The sequence below is a fragment of the Aquarana catesbeiana genome, linkage group LG06, assembly GCF_042186555.1.
Source record: "Aquarana catesbeiana isolate 2022-GZ linkage group LG06, ASM4218655v1, whole genome shotgun sequence".
Classification (NCBI taxonomy): Eukaryota; Metazoa; Chordata; class Amphibia; order Anura; family Ranidae; genus Aquarana; species Aquarana catesbeiana.
The window spans coordinates 409,214,294-409,232,836 of record NC_133329.1 but is presented as its reverse complement, the minus strand read 5'-3'; the positions used below and the strand labels follow the sequence as shown (position 1 = coordinate 409,232,836).

General features: G+C 46.5%; 1 protein-coding gene across 1 annotated transcript in view; it reads right to left on the bottom strand.

Moving 5' to 3' along the window:
* The window catches only part of LOC141148088 (solute carrier family 15 member 2-like), a 58,449-nt gene that overhangs the window by 24,800 nt on the left and 15,106 nt on the right, over positions 1-18,543 (bottom strand). The window contains exons 4-12 of the mRNA XM_073635241.1: positions 17,742-17,829; positions 15,004-15,145; positions 11,735-11,827; positions 11,484-11,583; positions 11,299-11,389; positions 4,373-4,450; positions 3,189-3,271; positions 2,385-2,471; positions 1,428-1,517 (exon numbers count right to left, since the gene is read on the bottom strand). Coding sequence (XP_073491342.1) covers positions 1,428-1,517; positions 2,385-2,471; positions 3,189-3,271; positions 4,373-4,450; positions 11,299-11,389; positions 11,484-11,583; positions 11,735-11,827; positions 15,004-15,145; positions 17,742-17,829 — 852 coding nt within the window. The remainder of the gene's footprint in view (positions 1-1,427; positions 1,518-2,384; positions 2,472-3,188; positions 3,272-4,372; positions 4,451-11,298; positions 11,390-11,483; positions 11,584-11,734; positions 11,828-15,003; positions 15,146-17,741; positions 17,830-18,543) is intronic.

Sequence of the window (18,543 nt, the reverse complement as noted above, 5' to 3'; positions counted from 1 at the left end):
CACAGGCTGGGAGGCAGCGAAGCTCCATTGCTCTATTTACATCAGAAAAAGGTCTGGCCACCAGGCTGGCCATGCTATGTGGCAGAGCTGTGTAAATCTCAGTCAAGGTTGGGGCCAAAAATACAAATCGTTTCTCAGGTTAAACCACCCCCCATATATGTATGTTTTTTTAGCTTGTTTTTAGTATGTTCATTTAAAAGGACAATTAAACCCTTCGCACATATACACCCACCGGCCACTTTATTAGGTACACCTGTTCAATTGCTTGGTAACACAAATTGCTAATCAGCCAATCACATGGCAGCAACTCAATGCATTTAGGCATCTAGACGTGGTGAAGATGACTTGCTGAACTTCAAACTGAGCATCAGAATGGGGAAGAAGGGGATTTAAGTGACTTTGAACGTGGCGTGGTGGTTGGTGGCAGACGGGCCTTTCTGAGATTTTCATACACAACCATCTCTCGGGTTTACAGAGAATGGTGGGAAAAAGAGAAAATATCCAGTGAGCGGCAGTTGTGTGGAGGAAAATGCCTTGTTGAGGTCAGAGGAGAATCTGCAGACTGGTTTCAGATGATAGAAAGGCGACAGTAACTCAAATAACCACTTGTTACACCCAAAGTATGCAGAATACCATCTCTGACCACACAACACATCCAACCTTGAAGCAGATGGGCTACAGCAGCAGAAGACCACACCGGGTGCCACTCCTGTCAGCTAAGAACAGGAAACTGAGGCTACAATTGGCACAGGATCACCAAAACTGGACATTAGAAGATTGGAAAAACGTTGCCTGGTCTGATGAGTCTGGATTTCAGTTGCGACATTCAGATGGTGGGGTCAGAATTTGGCGCATGGATCCATCCTGCCTTGTATCACCGGTTCAGGCTGGTGGTGGGGGTGTAATGGTGTGGGGGATGGGATATCACCGGTTCAGGCTGGTGGTGGGGGTGTAATGGTGGGGGGGATATTTTCTTGGCACACTTAGGGCCCCTTAGTACTAATTGAGCATCGTTTAACCACCACGACCTACCTGAGTATTGTTGCAGACCATGTCCATCCCTTTATGACTACAGTGTTCCCATCTTCTGATGGCTCCTTCCAGCAGGATAATGCACCATGTCACAAAGCTCCAATCATCTCACCACTGGACAATGAGGTCCCTGTACTCCAATGGCCTCCACACTCACCACATCTCATCCAATAGAGCACCTTTGGGATGTGGTGGAACGGGTGGTATCATCATGTCACTATGGAGCAAAATCTCTGAGGAACGTTTCCAACACCTTGTTGTATCTATGCCACCAAGAATGAAGGCAAAAGGGGGTCCAACCTGCTACTAGCAAGGTGGACCTAATAAAGTGGCCGGTGAGTGTGTATTTACATGATTGGAATTTGTGTTCCATATGTTTTGGACCTGAGAATTACCTGCTGGTCGAAGAGAGCCCAGAACATCGGGAGGGGGATGTACAAAAAGAGGACTTTGGTCACCATTTTCACTTCTGTGATGAGTTTTTTCTGAAAAAAAAAAAAAATTGTACATTGTAAACAGGAGAAAATCAGTCAAAGCTCAGAGAAGCACGCCGAGAATAACGGAATTACAGATTGCATGAAGTATGTGATGGCAGTTATGAAGGATACTTTGTATCACATTTCTATATAATTAGTGACCATATTGTTGAGGAATCTCCTGCTAATATAACTCGACATCCTCGAATAGGGGACCCTGAAAATTGTTGGCTTAAATAAGAAGACATATCTGACAGTAGAGAAGGGTCAGCACTTCTGCTAGGCTTTTAATATCGGAGAACTGGGAACAAAAGGCTCACGGTTCGATGTACTAGCAGATTTAGATACACTAACAAACTTCTTTAATAATAGAGTGCGGCTTTGATACAAGGAATGTGACCATGGTGGAGACGGGGGACACTTGTGCCTATGTCTACTATGAGCCAAACAAATATGTAAAAGTATGAGAGGACCTCAAACCCAAAAGGAGTTCATGACAGGAGGTCAAAGGAAGAAGCCAACACGTTTTTCAGGGGCTCAGAGCTCTACCTTCATCAGGGATATAAGAACAAGAATGAACCCTGAAGAAGGGGACGTTCTGAGCCCTTGAAACGCGTTGGATTCATCCTTTGACCTCCTGTCATGAACACGTTTTAGATTTGTGGTGTTCTTTTGACATACTTTCTAGATTTCTCCGGGGACCCCCAGGGACATTCTGGTTGACACGCAAAAGCCTTCAAAAGTTGGAATTTAGCATGATTGGCCCTGTGCCCTGACAATATTTTTTTAATATCAAACACAGACCAAATCGATGTCACGAAACAGAGAAAGGACATTGAGGTGACCTATGAGCAGGCAGAAGAGGCTCACACTTACCGAATAGTTCTCAGAGGCCCAGTCCAGCCAGTGCCCCCGCTTGGGGAATTGGTCAGATCGATGCCTCCAGCGGTTTTTGATGGCGAACTAAAGATGAGAAAGATAAAGCATGGAGATGAATTGGATTCCTCTCACTCTGGAGGTAAGAGGAGGGCATGCCTCCCTGAACCTGCTTGTGACCAAATCATGGGGAAAGGGGGTCCAGCTCAAATAAACAGAAATATATTGTGCGAGGGAGAGCGAACAGAGACCCATACCACCCACTTACCAGTAGAGGACTTACAGAATTGACAGCTAGACCATAAATTAGCAAGAAACGGTGGCATTGGCTCTGCACACCTGTTCTTCCCATTGTTAGGGGTTCCTTCTTACCATCCATTCTGAGTTTCTGGATAATTATGAGGGGATCCTATCATTCCTACATTAAGTTCCCAGGTTTGCACCAGCTGTGCCCATTATGAGGGGTTCCCACCATCCCCGTGCTGAGTTTTCGGGTCTGTACACCCGCTGTGCCCATTATGAGGGGTTCCCACCATCCCTGTGCTGAGTTCCCGGGTCTGTACACCTGCTATGCCCATTATGAGGAGTTCCTACCATCCCTGGGCTGAGTTCCCGGGTCTGTACACCTGCTATGCCCATTATGAGGAGTTCCTACCATCCCTGGGCTGAGTTCCCGGGTCTGTACACCCTCTGTGCCCATCATGAGGGGTTCCCACCATCCGTGTACTGAGTTTTGGTGGACTGGTCCTGCAATGGGTGAAATCTTAGAGTTGGTTATGATTTTTTTCTGGTTATATCACTCACTCCGATACACTTGAAGACTTGGGCTAAGATGTTTCCTTGCGGCGGGTACTTCTTGTACATCCCGCTCCCGCTGACAAACACAACTGGAGGAGAGAAAACACAAAGTCAGACATCTGTCCTCATATGACCCGACCGTCCTCCATCTACATAAAGGGAATCATTCACAAACACATCGCTTTCATCACATCAAAAGGGGCGGGGCCAGGAACAGTCAGACTGGGAAGTAAAGGGCTAGATGATGCTGGAGGTCCTTCAGCCAGGAAATGATGCGGGCTCTATCTGACTTGCTGCAGCTTCTAATGCACATGGTGAGAGGCTCACAGTGTGCAGTGAAATCAGAGTTTGCCATTTCAGTTAGACAAGTGCAGAACGAAAACATTTGTTTTGTTTCGTTTCGATACGTTATTTACATAAATTAGTCTAGTTAAATTAGTTTTATTCGTTTTTGGAATTCGTTTAGTTTATTCGTTTCCGAATCAATTCAAATTTTTCGAAAATGGAATCGATGCGAAATGTTTTCGAATCACTTTCGAATAGTTTTGTAATTCGAAAAATTTTGGAAATAGAAAAGTTTTCCAGTTCGAACAGTTTTCAAAAACTATTTGAGTTTCGTCCGAATCTTTTTTTTTTTCGTTACTTCGGATTCGTTTAAATTCAGTACTATTCTATTCCTTTATTTTCTATTCTATTTTATTCTTTTTGGAAATTGGAAAACTATTCGATTTTCCAAAACTTTTCGAATTAAAATTGAAAACTATTCGAATTCGAAATTCATCTGACATTTTTTTTTCCCGTTATTTCAGATTTGTTTGAATTCGGTACTATTCTAATTCGTACATTCAGATACATCTGAATTTCCGGAAAAAAAAAATTGTCAGAATTTTCATTCGGAACGAAACGAACCGCACATGTCTAATTTCAGTCCAGGAGAGGAGCCGGTACAACTGTGCCAGACTGAAGGGGAGGCCGGAGGTGGGATTTAATCGTTGTGCCGTCCTTTTTATCAGACGTGCATGTCCTTCCTGCTATCTTTCATTCGATCTTCTCCACCAACAGATCGGTTACAAAGTTTGACTTTGTTTCCTGTACTATTTACAGGGTCATTCCTGTCATTTTGCTCTCATGAGATACTTCAACACGTTACATAATAACATAAAGAATTGCCAATAAATTGTTTTACTTACTCAGAGCAAAAAACATCAAACCAGCCGGAACGCCAAACGCCAAAGCGTAACAATCCTGCCCAAAGCACTGGACGTCTCCTGCAAGACACGGGGGAGAGGTGATGTGAGAGGAGGCATCTGGTACGACTTTAACATGATGAGACAATGAATGGAAGGGATGTCTGTAAACAAAAGGTGAATCTGAAACCTCCCATCCATGGATCACACTCACCGCCATGGGCGTAGCATCAGGGGTCTCAGGGGTTGCAATTGTGACCCCGCCCCTAGCTCCAGGGGGCCCACAGCTCTGTTCCCTGCTGTTGTATTACATTTGATTCCCTCCACAAAATCCCAGAGGTGGAGTCCAGCTCCAATCACCTTGTGTCCCCCAGTACCCCAGCCAAGTTCTATAATCCAGCAATCAGCTTCCAGTTGTTTGCCCTCTCCCCAGTCCACACCCTTCCTCTGCTATCATTGATTGGGGACATGTCATTACTACCAGGGGCAGACTGACCATTGAGTCACTCGGGCACTGCCCGAGGGCCCTGGGCCACTAGGGGGCCCCATCAGGGTTGCCAGCCTCAGTAAAACCATGGACAGTATGGACCAGGGACAGCCAATAGACAGTATGGACCTGGGACAGCCAATAGAAACATGTCTGTGTACACTGTGTGTACATATATGTGTATACTGTGTGTGTATACTATGTGGCCCCATAATCTCTGATTGCTTGGGGGCCCCATAATCTCCTATTGCCCGGGGGCCCCATGAGTTGTCAGTCCGCCCCTGATTACTACCCTGTTTCCCCAAAAATAAGACCTAGCGTGATTGTCGGTGATGGCTGCAATATAAGCCCTACTGCCCAAATAAGCCCTAGTTAAAGTCCTTATAGGTCTTCTTTTCGGGGTAGGGCTTATTTTCGGGGAAACAGGGTAGGGCTTATTTGGCGGGTAGGGCTTATATTGCAGCCATCACCGACAATCACGCTAGGTCTTATTTTTGGGGAAACAGGGTAGGATGGGGGGGAGGGGGTGAGGTCATGTCATTACTAGGATAGGGGGGAGGGGGCGAGGTCATGTCATTATTAAGATGGGGGGAGGGGGCGAGGTCATGTCATTACTAAGATGGGGGGAGGGGGCGAGGTCATGTCATTACTAGGATGGGGGAAGGGGGCGAGGTCATGTCATTACTAGGATGGGGGGAGGGGGCGAGGTCATGTCATTACTAGAATGGGGGGAGGGGGCGAGGTCATCTCATTACTAAGATGGGGGGAGGGGGCGAGGTCATGTCATTACTAGGATGGGGGAAGGGGGCGAGGTCATGTCATTACTAGGATGGGGGAGGTGAGGTCATGTCATTAATAGGTTGGGGGGGGAGGAACAAGGTCATGTCCTTACTAGGATGGGGGAAGGGGGGCAAGGTCATGTGATTACTAGGATGCTTTCTACAAAAGATTTTGAATTATCCTCTCAATATGTACATAAATCTTTAAAATAACTCTTTAGCCACTTGGACTATCTTGGTGCCTAATTGGAGTATCTTGGTGCGCAGTGGAAGGGGTGGGTAGTAGGGGGGCCCCAGGACAACTTTTGCATCGGGGCCCACAAGTTTCAAGCTACACCTCTGCTGACCGCCAATCATCCCCGCCATAACATTTGCGGTGAAGTATTTAGGGGAAAATTTGCAGTGTATGTAAGTTACAATCCCTTGTGACAGCATGGGCCGTGACAAGTTCTCTTTATGGAGAGATCTGGGGTCTATTAGACCCCAAATCTCTCCTCTATTCTCCCATGGAGCCAGACACAGATCAGTCTGATCGGCTGCTTTCCTGGCTGCTGGTGGCGGAACCAGAAGTAACGACATAACTCGTCGCCCCCAGCTCTAGTGCAGTGTCAATGTAGTGCGACCTTCCTTTTTTACTGTAGTGTCAGTGGAGTGTGTCAGGGCAGTTTTACTGCAGTATATTGAAGTATGTCAGTGTAGTTTTACTGCAGTATATTGTAGTGTGTCAGGGCAGTTTTACTGGGGTATATTAAAGTGTGTCAGTGCAGTTTTACTGCAGTATATTGTAATGCGTCAGTGTAGTTTTACTGCAGTATATTGTAGTGTGTCAGGGCAGTTTTACTGCGGTATATTGAAGTGCATCAGTGTAGTTTTACTGCAGTATATTGTAATGTGTCAGTGTAGTTTTACTGCAGTATATTGTAGTGTATCAGTGTAGTTTTACTGCAGGATATTGTAGTGCATCAGGGCAGTTTTACTGCGGTATATTGAAGTGTGCCAGTGCAGTTTTACTGCAGTATATTGTAGTGCGTCAGAGTAGTTTTACTGCAGTATATTGTAGTGCGTCAGTGTAGTTTTACTGCAGGATATTGTAGTGCATCAGGGCAGTTTTACTGCGGTATATTGAAGTGTGCCAGTGCAGTTTTACTGCAGTATATTGTAGTGCGTCAGAGTAGTTTTACTGCAGTATATTGTAGTGCGTCAGTGTAGTTTTACAGCAGTATATTGTAGTGTGTCAGTGTAGTTTTACTGCAGTATATTGTAGTGTGTCAGGGCAGTTTTACTGCGGTATATTGAAGTGTGTCAGTGCCACTGCAAGGAGGGAAGTGTGAGAACTGGGCTGGGGGTGGGGGGTGCAGAGCTGCTCTCGGGCTCCACAGTATGCAGTGTGAACAGCAGAACACAGGATCATAAGGAAGAAGAATTTGCCAGGTTATTACTCACATGCACACTGTTCCCTCGCAGCGCCGCCAGCACTTTCTTCTCTTCTATCCCGCCTCCCAAGCCTCTGAATGATGTCACGGTGGGGCCGGCACTAGAGAGCATCTGTCGGGCGGAGCTCACTCCGCCTGACAGGGAAGAGAATGTGTTTGGTTGTTTGTGTTGGTTAGACAGTTGTGCCGAGTGCACTCAGCATACTGCAGCCCCAGTAATTTCTGTACTTTAGTAGCCTGTCTGCATGGTGAGGGATTTCACCTGCGCCCCCCTCCCCTAGTAAATTGCCCCTCCTTCTTTCCACCGCCACTTGTCCTGACCCTGTTTCAGGGTATCAGGCGGACTGAAAACTAGGCACGAGTGTCTAAACCCAGGCTGTCTGGGTCAATACCGGACAGATGGCAAACCTACGTTGGCCATCCTCAGGCAGGGCATCATTTCCTCTGTTTAGTGATGTTGCCTATGCTATCCAGCCACAGCATGCAGAGGAGGTGGTGTCCTGCCTTATTAAACCATCCTCTATCATCCAAGCAGAGACTGGTGCGTTGTCCACCGCAACTGCCAGAGCAGCTTATTCTGCCTCCTTGTCCACAGCTATTCCCGCCATAGCCCCAGCATCATGAATGGAGGAGTCAGCTGAGTTATTTGAATACAGCATCAGCCACTTGCTCCTTGATGATGCACAACCATTACTTGATTCAGATGTTGGTTCTGACTCTGAGGTTGAGGAAGGTAGGAACATGAGCCTACAGAGAGGGGAGAACACTGATAAACAACAAATTGGCAGTCATGTTCCCCCAGCTCCAGCGTATTGCCAAGTTGGCTCCAGTTATGATGAGGATGGAGAGGATGATGATGATGATGAGGTAATTGACGCAACTTGGGTGCTGGATAGAGCAGAGGAGGAAAGTGAAGGGGAGGCACAACCCCAACGACTCTATTCCATCACATTGTGGAGCTGTTATCTCCCGGCCCACTTCCCACAGGTCAGTTGTCTGGGCCTTTTTTAGCACATGTGCAGCCGATCGCGTGGTTGCAATTTGCAACTTTGCCTCAAGCAGATCAAGTGTGGAAAAAACACCAGCCATTTGGGTACCACATGCTTGACAAGGCATTTAACCTCCCGTTGGCAAGAGCATCTGAAAACCACACAAAAGGGACACAATTCTCCTCCTCACTCCTCACCTTTGAGGTCTACCCCTACTATATATCATGACCTCTCAGCAGTCTCCACTGACAGGGATGATGGTATACCGAAAGGTGTCACAGGTCCTTGTAACATGTCTGCCAGCAGCACACCACCAGCTGTAGAGTATGGCAGGCAAATTTCTTTGCCCTAGCTGCTGCAAATAAAAAAAAATACAGTCCCTGCCACCCACATGCCCAGCGTCTAAATTCCAGCTTGTGCAAATTGCTGGCTTTACAACTCCTGCCTTTCCATCTGTTTGATTCTGCCCCCTTTTGTGAATTTGCAGAATGTGCTGTACCACAATGGCAGGTTCCAAGTTGCTTTTTTTTTTGCACATTTCAGCTCAGTACCAACATGTGGAAAGCAATGTTGTGGCATCGTTGGGCAAGGCAATCAGCAGCAAGGTCTAGTTACTGCTGACACATGGTCTAGCAAGCATGGTCCACCCCTTCCCCCTCCTCCATGCCCTCCTCTGCTCAGTTGTCCTATGAAACACCAGTACCCCCTAAGCATTCAAGAAGCATTCAATAAGTCAGGCTAAAAGATGACATGCAGTGCTTCAGCTGTCTAGGGGACAGGAGCCATACCGGAGCAGAGATTCTGCAGGGACAGGCCCAGAGGTGGTTCATGCCATGCCAGCTTGAGCCAGGAATGGTGGTGTGTGATAATGGCACAAACCTCCTGTCCACCCTTCAACAGGGCCATGTGTAGCACCCTCTAGTGTACTAGAATAGGGATTGTGCATAGTTTGTTTAGCGTAGGTAAATTTGGCTTGGCTGGAAGCCAAGCCTGGGTGTATTCTGGGTCAGGGTGTGAGTCACTCAAGGAGGGCTAGATGACTCACAGGCAGCATCTCTGATACCTCCCCCTACTTCAGGAAACTTGGAGACATTTCCTGTAGTAGGGGGAGGTATCAGAGTGGAGATTTTTTTTTTCCAGGAGATGGTGTGTGGTCACATCTGTGTATTCTATTAATCATAGTCTCTATCATTTCCATGGACTTCTTCCATCTGAAGTTCTTGGTTAAACCTGCCAACTTCCTTGTTCTAAACTGACTACACAAAGTATAAAAGCTGATCTGTGTTAGCGTGGTCAGTTTTCATCCTTTGGCTGGCCATTTAGAGGTAAAGGACCCCGTGCAGACACACGGCATGCCTGGATTGGAGAGTTTGTTCAGCCACCACGCCCCCTGACCAATCACATCCTGCCTTTGGCACACACCCATTCCCAATCACAGCTCGCCTGTGGTACACACCCCCTCCCAATCACAGCCCACCTCTGGCACACACCCCTCCAATCACAGCCCAGCTCTTGTACACGCCCCTCCCAATCACAGCTTGCCTCTGGAACACACCACCTCCAATCGCAGCCTGTCTCTGGTACATTCCCCTTCCTAATCAGGGCCTGCCTCGGGTACACACCCCCTTCCAGTCACAGTCTGTCTCTGGTACATGACCCTCCCAATCAGAGCCTGCCTCTGGCATACACCCCTCCCAATCACAGCCTGCCTCTGGCACACATCTCCTCCCAATCAGAGCCTGCCTCTGGCACACACCCCCTCCAATCACAGACTGTCTCTGGTACATTCCCCTCCCTAATCAGGTCCTGCCTCTGAGACATGTCCCCTCCCATTCGCAGGTGATCTCTGGCGCACATCCCCTCCCAATAAGAGCCTGCCTTTGGCACACTCCCCCTCCCAATCACAGCCTGCCTCTGGCACACACCCCTCCAATCACAGCCTGCCTCTGATACACACCCCCTTCCAATTACAGCCTGTCTATGGTACACGCCCCCTCCCAATCACAGATTGTCTCTGGTACACACCCCTTCTCAATCAGAGCCTGCCTCTGGCACACACCCCCTCCAATCACTGCCTGCTTCTGGAACACACCCCCTCTAATCACAGTCTTTCTCTGGTACATACCCCTCCCAATCACAGATTGTCTCTGGTACACACCCCTTCTCAATCAGAGCCTGCCTCTGGCACACACCCCCTCCAATCACTGCCTGCTTCTGGAACACACCCCCTCTAATCACAGTCTTTCTCTGGTACATACCCCTCCCAATCATAGCCTGCCTCTGGCACACACCCCCTCCAGATCACTGCCTGTCTCTGGTACATTCCCCTCCTAATCAGGGCCAGCCTCTTGTACCTGCCCCCTCCCATTCACAGCCTATCTCTGGCACACACCCCCTCCCAATCACAGCCTGCTTCATCCCGGCACGTTGAACGGACAGTGTATACAGCGCGGAGCTGGGAGCCGTACACCGGGAATGGGAGCCCACTGACTCGCAGTGGAGGCTGGTGGGTAGGTTGGGCTTTCCCTGCGTCTCCTCCTGGCGGCCAATCGAATCACTTCTCCTTTTGGCCAATCAGGAAACGGGTCTCAGGACCTGCCTCCTGTTTGGCCGGGAGGAGAATCAGTGTGATGATAGTGAATATTCATTCGCTATTGTCACACAACTGGGTGGGCTCAAGACGCAGTGCTCTGCGCCTCGAGTCCACCCTTTTTTGAAGCCTATTGGAGCCTCAGCCTCAAAAACGCATTGGAATCTATGCTTCCGGTGCCCTGCATGTAGATTAGGGGGCTGGACACATGAATAGGGGGCAGCGCCCCTGTGCCCCTAATGGACGGGCCACCACTGGTGCTGGCATAGTTATAACTGGATTAGAAAGTGTCTAGAACATTGAGTGTTCACAACTACTTTAAACAATGTATTTGATCTGTATTCAATCAGGCAGGCCCTAGCACAACATAGTTGATGGAAGATCTTATTGAGATTGTACAACCAGATTGTATAGTGTATGGTCAGTAGATGAAGAATGGAGCTGTGTATAGGGGGAGGGGGGGGGGTCTTCACACCATGACAGCTGTTTATCAAACATGAAGATTGGAAATAATATTGTGATTGGAGGGGGAATTACACAGATGACATCCTGTTGGGAGAACCCATTAAAGAAATGTATGACAGTAGAAAACATCAGCTCACATTTGTAGGACCTATTTATAGGACTGGAGGTGCATAAAAAATAACTGACCTCTGAGAATCGGCGTCACGAAGGTGGAGATGAGACTGCCGGCGTTGATGGACATATAGAAGATTGAGAAGAATTTTCCTCTCTCTTTTACCTGGAGAAGACGGGAAAAAAGCAGTTTATTTATAAGTTTCCTGTTTCTGGGCTTTTATTAGCATCTCTCACTTTCCAAAGAGATAAAATCTTACATGTTCTGCATCGAACTGGTCACCACCAAAAGCCGAGACGCAGGGCTTGATACCGCCGGTCCCGAAGGCGATGGCAATCAGACCAATCATAGAGAGAATTCTGAGAAAGAGACATAGACAAAGGATTATGTATAATGGGGTCCACTTACCTGTCCCCCCCACTTCTGTATACAGGGGACAGTCCTATTCTCACTTACATTGACCAAAGTTATGATGGTATTTTGGGGAGGTGGTTGGGGGGTCATACTTACACGTGCGAATCCTTGTTTCCAATATCCGGGATGGCGCCCACAGATTTGATTACATGACCGAACACGTACAGAATAGACAGCCAAAAGATAGTGCTGTGGGAACAGAGGAGTGTTGTAATGAGGAGCGGAGATCATACAATGTATCTACAATAAGATTCCCCCCCCCATAGATTTCAAAATGGGCACTGATGTGGTTTACAATCCTGATCCAGATTTTATTCAGAATCGAAAATCGATAACATACCAAATGAATAATCAAAGAAAATGGGTCCCTGGCTGCTTGTACACCCATTTGGGGAGAGAATCCGTGGCAAATCAGCATGGCCCATCGGGGGACTGCACTACATTCTGAAACTGTTAGACACAGCTTTTCACAGATTGGTGAACCTCTGCCCGTATTTACTTCACTCTGACTCTCTAAAATGCTCTTTCTATACCCAATCATGTTACTGACCTGTTGCCAATTAACTTAATTGGTTGCAAAGAATTCTTACAATTCTTCCTTGTTAGTACCACTTACTTTGCCAGGTATGCAATTGAGCTGCTGGGCCACCCTACATCCAGTGTGCTTTCCTAATGGGCATTTAGTACTACCGGAGGTTTTGTGATTGATAAGAGAGTGCGTCTGTTCACAGACTTTGTGGACCGGCTGACATTTATCAAAAATAATCTGTCCTGAATTATCAGCAGCTATATCAAGGTTACTCGTGCCTCCCATTCTCCTTCCCCCTCCCCATCCCCCCAATCCCCCCCCTCCTTACTATTTATTGATACATCAAGCCCCCGTTGCCGATGTCGCTGATGAGGTGTTTTCAGGATTTGGAATCTCTGGAAGACTGTCTAGACTGCCTAGCTTTGTGGGTGTTTATTTAATCTGGAAGAATTTTTTTGGTGTTGGTTTCATGGGCACAATACACACAAGGACCAATTTTTCCACCACTGTTTGACAGGTGCATATTATTTAAATTTTTGACAGCGAGGCCAATCCTTGCTCTCATCAAGAGTATCGCTATAGGGTTATGGTGTGAAGGCACCACCGATACCCAAAGACCAATTTTTCCATAACTGTTTGGTCAGGGCATATCATTTAAAGTTTTGACAGCAAGGCCAATACTTGCTTTCATCAAGAGTACCTTTATAGGGTTACGGTGTGAAGGCACCACCGACACCCAAAGCCAAAGTTTTTCCGATACTATTTGGCCGGGGCATATTATTTAAGTTTTGACAGCAAGGCCAATTCTTGCTTTCATCAAGAGTACCTCTATAGGGTTACGGTGTGAAGGCACCACCGACACCCAAAGCCAAAGTTTTTCCGATACTATTTGGCCGGGGCATATTATTTAAGTTTTGACAGCAAGGCCAATTCTTGCTTTCATCAAGAGTACCTCTATAGGGTTACGGTGTGAAGGCACCACCGACACCCAAAGCACAATTTTCCCCACCTGTTGCTTCCATACAAAGTCTGTAAAAGAGACACCAGAATGTATCCAAAAAATCTCTAATCTTGTTTCGAGTGCACTACATTGTGGTCTCATCATACAGACTAACCCGCCCCCCAAAGTCATTGTAAACAAAGTAAAGAAAGCTTGAATGGAAAATGTAATTTTTTGGGCTTTATAAATGTAATTATGGCTGCAGCAGGTTCTATACATGGTACAGATGTACCACTTTACAGGAAGACTAAGGGGACCCCTCAGGCACTACATTTAATGGAATTTTTCATTTTTATGGTTATTTCTCATTTTATGGTTTTACTTTAGGCATCAGTAAATCACTGCTCATTTAAAAATGATGTTTTTTACAAACTTTTTTTCATTGAAACATGTCCCCCAGGGCAGTACCCGGACCCCCAAAACCATTGTATGCCCAAATACTTGCATATAAGCCTTTGAAATGGACACTTTTGAGTTCTCCAGCTCGGGTCCTATAGACTTTAATGGGGTTCGTTATTCGGTTCTGAAAGCTCTATTTGTGTGAAAAAAATGATATAAATTTAATTTGGGTACAGTGCTGCATGACCGCGCAATTGCCAGTTAACCCCTTCAATACCGGGCACTTTCACCCCCTTCCTGCCCAGGCCAATTTTCAGCTTTCAGCGCTGTCACACTTTGAATGACAATTGCGCTTTCATGCAACACTATACCCATAGGAAATTTTTATCATTGTGTTTACACAACTAGAGCTTTCTTTTGGTGGTATTTAATCACCACTGGGGTTTTTATTTTTTGCTAAATAAACGAAAAAAGACTAAAGATTTTGAAAAAAAAAAAAACTATGTTCTGTTATAAAATTTAGCAAAAAAATAATTGTTCTTCATTTTTTCCAAAAATTTATTCTGTTACATTTCTTTGGTGAAAAGAACCCAAATCAGTGTATATTATTTAGTCTGTTGGAAAGTTATAGAGTCCACAAACTATGGGATGTATCTGAAAATTGATCAATCCTGATGTACTGAAGGCCGATCTCATTTCATGAGACCCTAAAATACCAGGACAGTACAAATACCCCTAAAATTACCCCTTTTTTGGAAAGTAGGCAATCCAAGGTATTTAGTAAGAGGTATGGCGAGTTTTTTTTTTTTTAATTTTGTCGAATTTTTTTGGAAAATAAAGAAATTTAAAAAAAGCAAAACAATTTGCTATTTTTTTTTTCTGGTGTGGCGGTGATCAGGGACAAGTACAAAAAAAAAGTTATAATTTAAATTTTCTTTTTTAATTCATTTTTTTTTCAATTACATTTTTTTCTCTTTTTTTACAATTTTTTTTAACACACTGTGACCAGAGCAATATAATGTTACCATAGTAACATTGTACTACTCTGGGGAAGTGATCAGGACTTTTTTTTTTTCCACACATTATGTTTGCTTATAGCAGTGAATTATATTGCTATAAGCAAGCATTTTACTGAATGAAACTGAATCATTCAGTTTGTTTTTGTTACGATTAGCTGTGATTGGTCAAAGCTACTCACATGGTACAGATGGGCTGCGATTGGCCCTGTCTCTGTACCATGTGATTAAATTGACTAATCACAGCTAGCAACGCAATTGTACACAATGAATGGTATGAAAGAATGCCATCCATTGTCTACAACTGTCATGTGACCTGCTGTGATTGGTCAGGGCGGTCACATGGTACCGGCACCGAGCCGGTACACTGATCAGTCATTGGCTGTGTCCCCCGTGGACATTTCTTGTGGCCAGATTTCTTGGTGGCAGAAGTATTCTTTTATTTCCTGAGATTGGTTAGAGAAGACACCATTGAACTCACTTGAATTTACCCAGCCAGGCGTCAGCGATGGGGGCTCCGATGAGCGGGGTGAAGTAGCAGAGCCCGGTGAAGGCGTGGTAGATGGTGGTGGAGCGGTTCCTGTCCCATCCCAGGTAGTTCAGGAAGTAAAGTGTCAGGACAGCTGTAAAGAGAGACAATTTGAATTAATATTTTATAGGGATGCACCTGTAATAAAAATAATACGTACTGTATAAATATATATAATATCATTATCTAGCCCCTAGTGACTGAAACATGTCAGACTGAGCACAGCTTGGAAAACCCTGACGATCTCATAGCGCAATGCTCTCATTATTATCCTTGCAACATTGCACGATGTTGCCAAAAGTATTGGGACGCCTGCCCTTACACACACATGAACTTTAATGGCATCCCAGTCCACAAGGTTTAGGAGTGTGTCTATGGGAAGGTTTGACCATTCTTCCAGAAGAGCATTTGTGAGGTCAGGCACTGATGTTGGACGAGAAGGCCTGGCTCCCAGTCTCCGCTCTAATTCATCCCAAAGGTGTTCTATCGGGTTGAAGTCAAGACTCTGTGCAAGCCAGTCAAGTTCCTCCACCCCAAACTCGCTCATCCATGTCTTTATGGACCTTGCTTTGTACACTGGTGTGCAGTCATGTTGGAACAGGAAGGGGCCGTCCCCAAACTGTTCCCACAAAGTTGGGAGCATGAAATTGTCCAAAATGTCTTGGTATGCTGACGCCTTAAGAGTTCCCTTCACTGGAACTAAGGGGCCAAGCCCAACCCCTGAAAAACAACCCCCCACCATAATCCCCTCCCCCACACCATAATCCCCTCTCCACCAAATGATTTGGACCAGTGCACAAAGCAAGGTTCCAGTGAAGGGGAGGGGGGAGGAACCAGGGAAGGATAAATATATAAGCAGATTAAACTTCAGCTTTAAACCCCAATCCAAAAACCCTGGTCTAGGGAGCTTCACAATAGTCTGTATTACTTACCTGTTCCAGCAGGTTCTATCACCGTTATCTCCCCGAAATCTAATTTGCATGCAGAGCCTTAACGTCATCATGTACAGTCTGGGGGGATTAACCCTGCATTGTACATTGGGGGCAAGAGTGCGACTGCAGCCAGGAGCAGCTTACAGAGGAGGCTACGGGAGACCAAAAACACAGATATCTCCTCCTCCTCTCTCTCTGCCCCCCCTTTACTCTCCCCCTCCCCTCCCCCTACTCTTTCTCTTCCTCCTTCTCTACCTCTCTCTCCCTCAATCTCTTTCTGCCCCCTCTCTTCTTCTGTTCTCCCCCCTCCCCCTCTCTCCTCCCACTCTTTCTCTCTCCCCCTCCCACTACTTTCTCTCCCTCCCCCCCCTTTCTCGCTCCTCTCTCCCCCCTCACTCTCCCCCCATCTCTCAATCTTCCCTCCTCTCTCTCTCCCTTCCCCCTCCTTTCTCTCCCGCTTCTCTTTCCCCCTCTCTCTCCCCCTCCCTCTCTTTCCCCCCCCTCTCCTCCCTCTCTCCCCCCCCTCCCCCCCCTCTCCCTCTCCTCCCTCTCCCTCTCTTTTCCCCCCTCCCTCTCCCTCCCCCCCCCCCCCCTGTCATATGTGTGCAGTATATACAACAACTAGCCCAACCTTCTGTGTAATCATCCTTTTTTAGACCACTCCCACCTTTAGGAGCAGCCTGACCCTGACCACCATTGCCCATGGTGCGCGCCGCAGGACGTGTTTTTCTGTCCTATTCCAGGGTGCCCCGGGTCTTTCATAATCCTAGGCATGCTGACATTTGTCGCGCCGTTTTGAAAGCCGATCATCAGATTACTTGTTGTGGGTGTAGTTACGGTATTATCACTTCCCTTCTCTAGGCTCCTCCTACATACCCTCTCATTATATATGACATGAGGACGTCATTCTGGGGAATGGAATGCCCCCATTGGAATAAGGAGCAAATGCTGCCAGAACTCCCAGAAAGGTAAAACAACACAATAATGCAGCCCACCTGGTCCAGTACTTATCCCTGTCTCCATTCTGGTGATCTTCATTGTAAAATCCTGCCTGGAGGTGCACAAGAGTTCTTCAAAAAGTGTCCCTACTGGGTCCTCTTCATTCTGTGCATACACACCGAGATCCATTGGAATAAATGGGGTCATGACTTTATATGTCACAGAGGAGATGGGGGAATGGATGTTCCTCCATCTCCTTTGTGGGAAGCCATCCCAACTGCTTACTGTGGTCTTCAGCTTCCTGGAGACCGAGAATTGGCGGGAGTGGTGAGAGATGGGGAGGGTCCTTCCAATGTGGGTAAAAGTTTTACCCAATCGCGACTAAAAAAAAAAAAAACGGTACCAGAATCATGGCTGCAGCTCCTGGTATAACCACCTGCTATCAGGACCTATTAATACGTCAGACGGCGAGTAGGTAATGGGACCTTTAGCCTTTTTACATTGGATTTAATAAAGACCTCATTGGTCGAAATGCGTCATCCAAGAGATTTCATTTTTAGATGTTCTGCTGGAGGCTTCAAACTTATAACTGTCTGTTATTTATCTGTTTATCTCTTGTGTTCTGAGAACGTTATCTATCTGCACCCCGCCCCTCTTACAGCCAATGACAGCAATAAAAGTTACAGTGATATCCAAGGTCAGGGCTAATGGAGGCTTAGCTGGCATTCCCCCGGTACTTTGGACCGCGTCCATCTGTACATCTACACGGCAAAGATTGGCGATCAGATGTGAGTGGTGTTATCAGCCGGCTGCCCTCACCTTTCATTCCATAGTAGGAGAATCTCTCGCAGAACTCGTTGACGATGATGAACATAATACTCAGCGGGTAGTTGGTTCCACATATTCGCTGCAGGAGAGAACGTACCAGAGTTAGCGGTTATCAGGTGAAGTCTGTATTGCCTAATATACACTTTATTACCAAAAGTATTGGGACGTCTGCCTTTACACGCACATGAACTTTAATGTCATCCCAGTCTTCGTCCGTAGGGTTCAATATTGAGTTGGCTCCGCCCTTTGCAGCTATAACAGCTTTAACTCTTCTGGGAAGGCCGTCCACAAGGTTTAGGAATGTGTCTATGGGAAGGTTTGACCATTCTTCCAGAAGCACATTTGTGAGGTCAGGCACTGATGTTGGACAAGAAGGCCTGGCTCACAGTCTCTGCTCTAATTCATCCCAAAGGTGTTCTATGGGGTTGACGTCAGGACTCTGTGCAGGCCAGTCAATTTCCTCCACCCCAAACTCGCTCATCCATGTTTTTATGGACTTTGTAAGGCCGCGTACACACGGTCGGACTTTCCGAAGGCAAATGTTTGATGTGAGCTTGTTGTTGGAAAGTCCGACCGTGTGTACCCTGTTTCCCCCAAAATAAGACCTAGTGTGATTGTCGGTGATGGCTGCAATATAAGCCCTACCCCTCAAATAAGCCCTAGTTAAAGTTCTTGTAGGTATTATTTTCAGGGTAGGGCTTATTTTTTGGGGAAACAGAGTAGGGCTTATTTGGGGGGTAGGGCTTATATTGCAGCCATCACCGGCAGTCATGCTAGGTCTTATTTTCGGGGA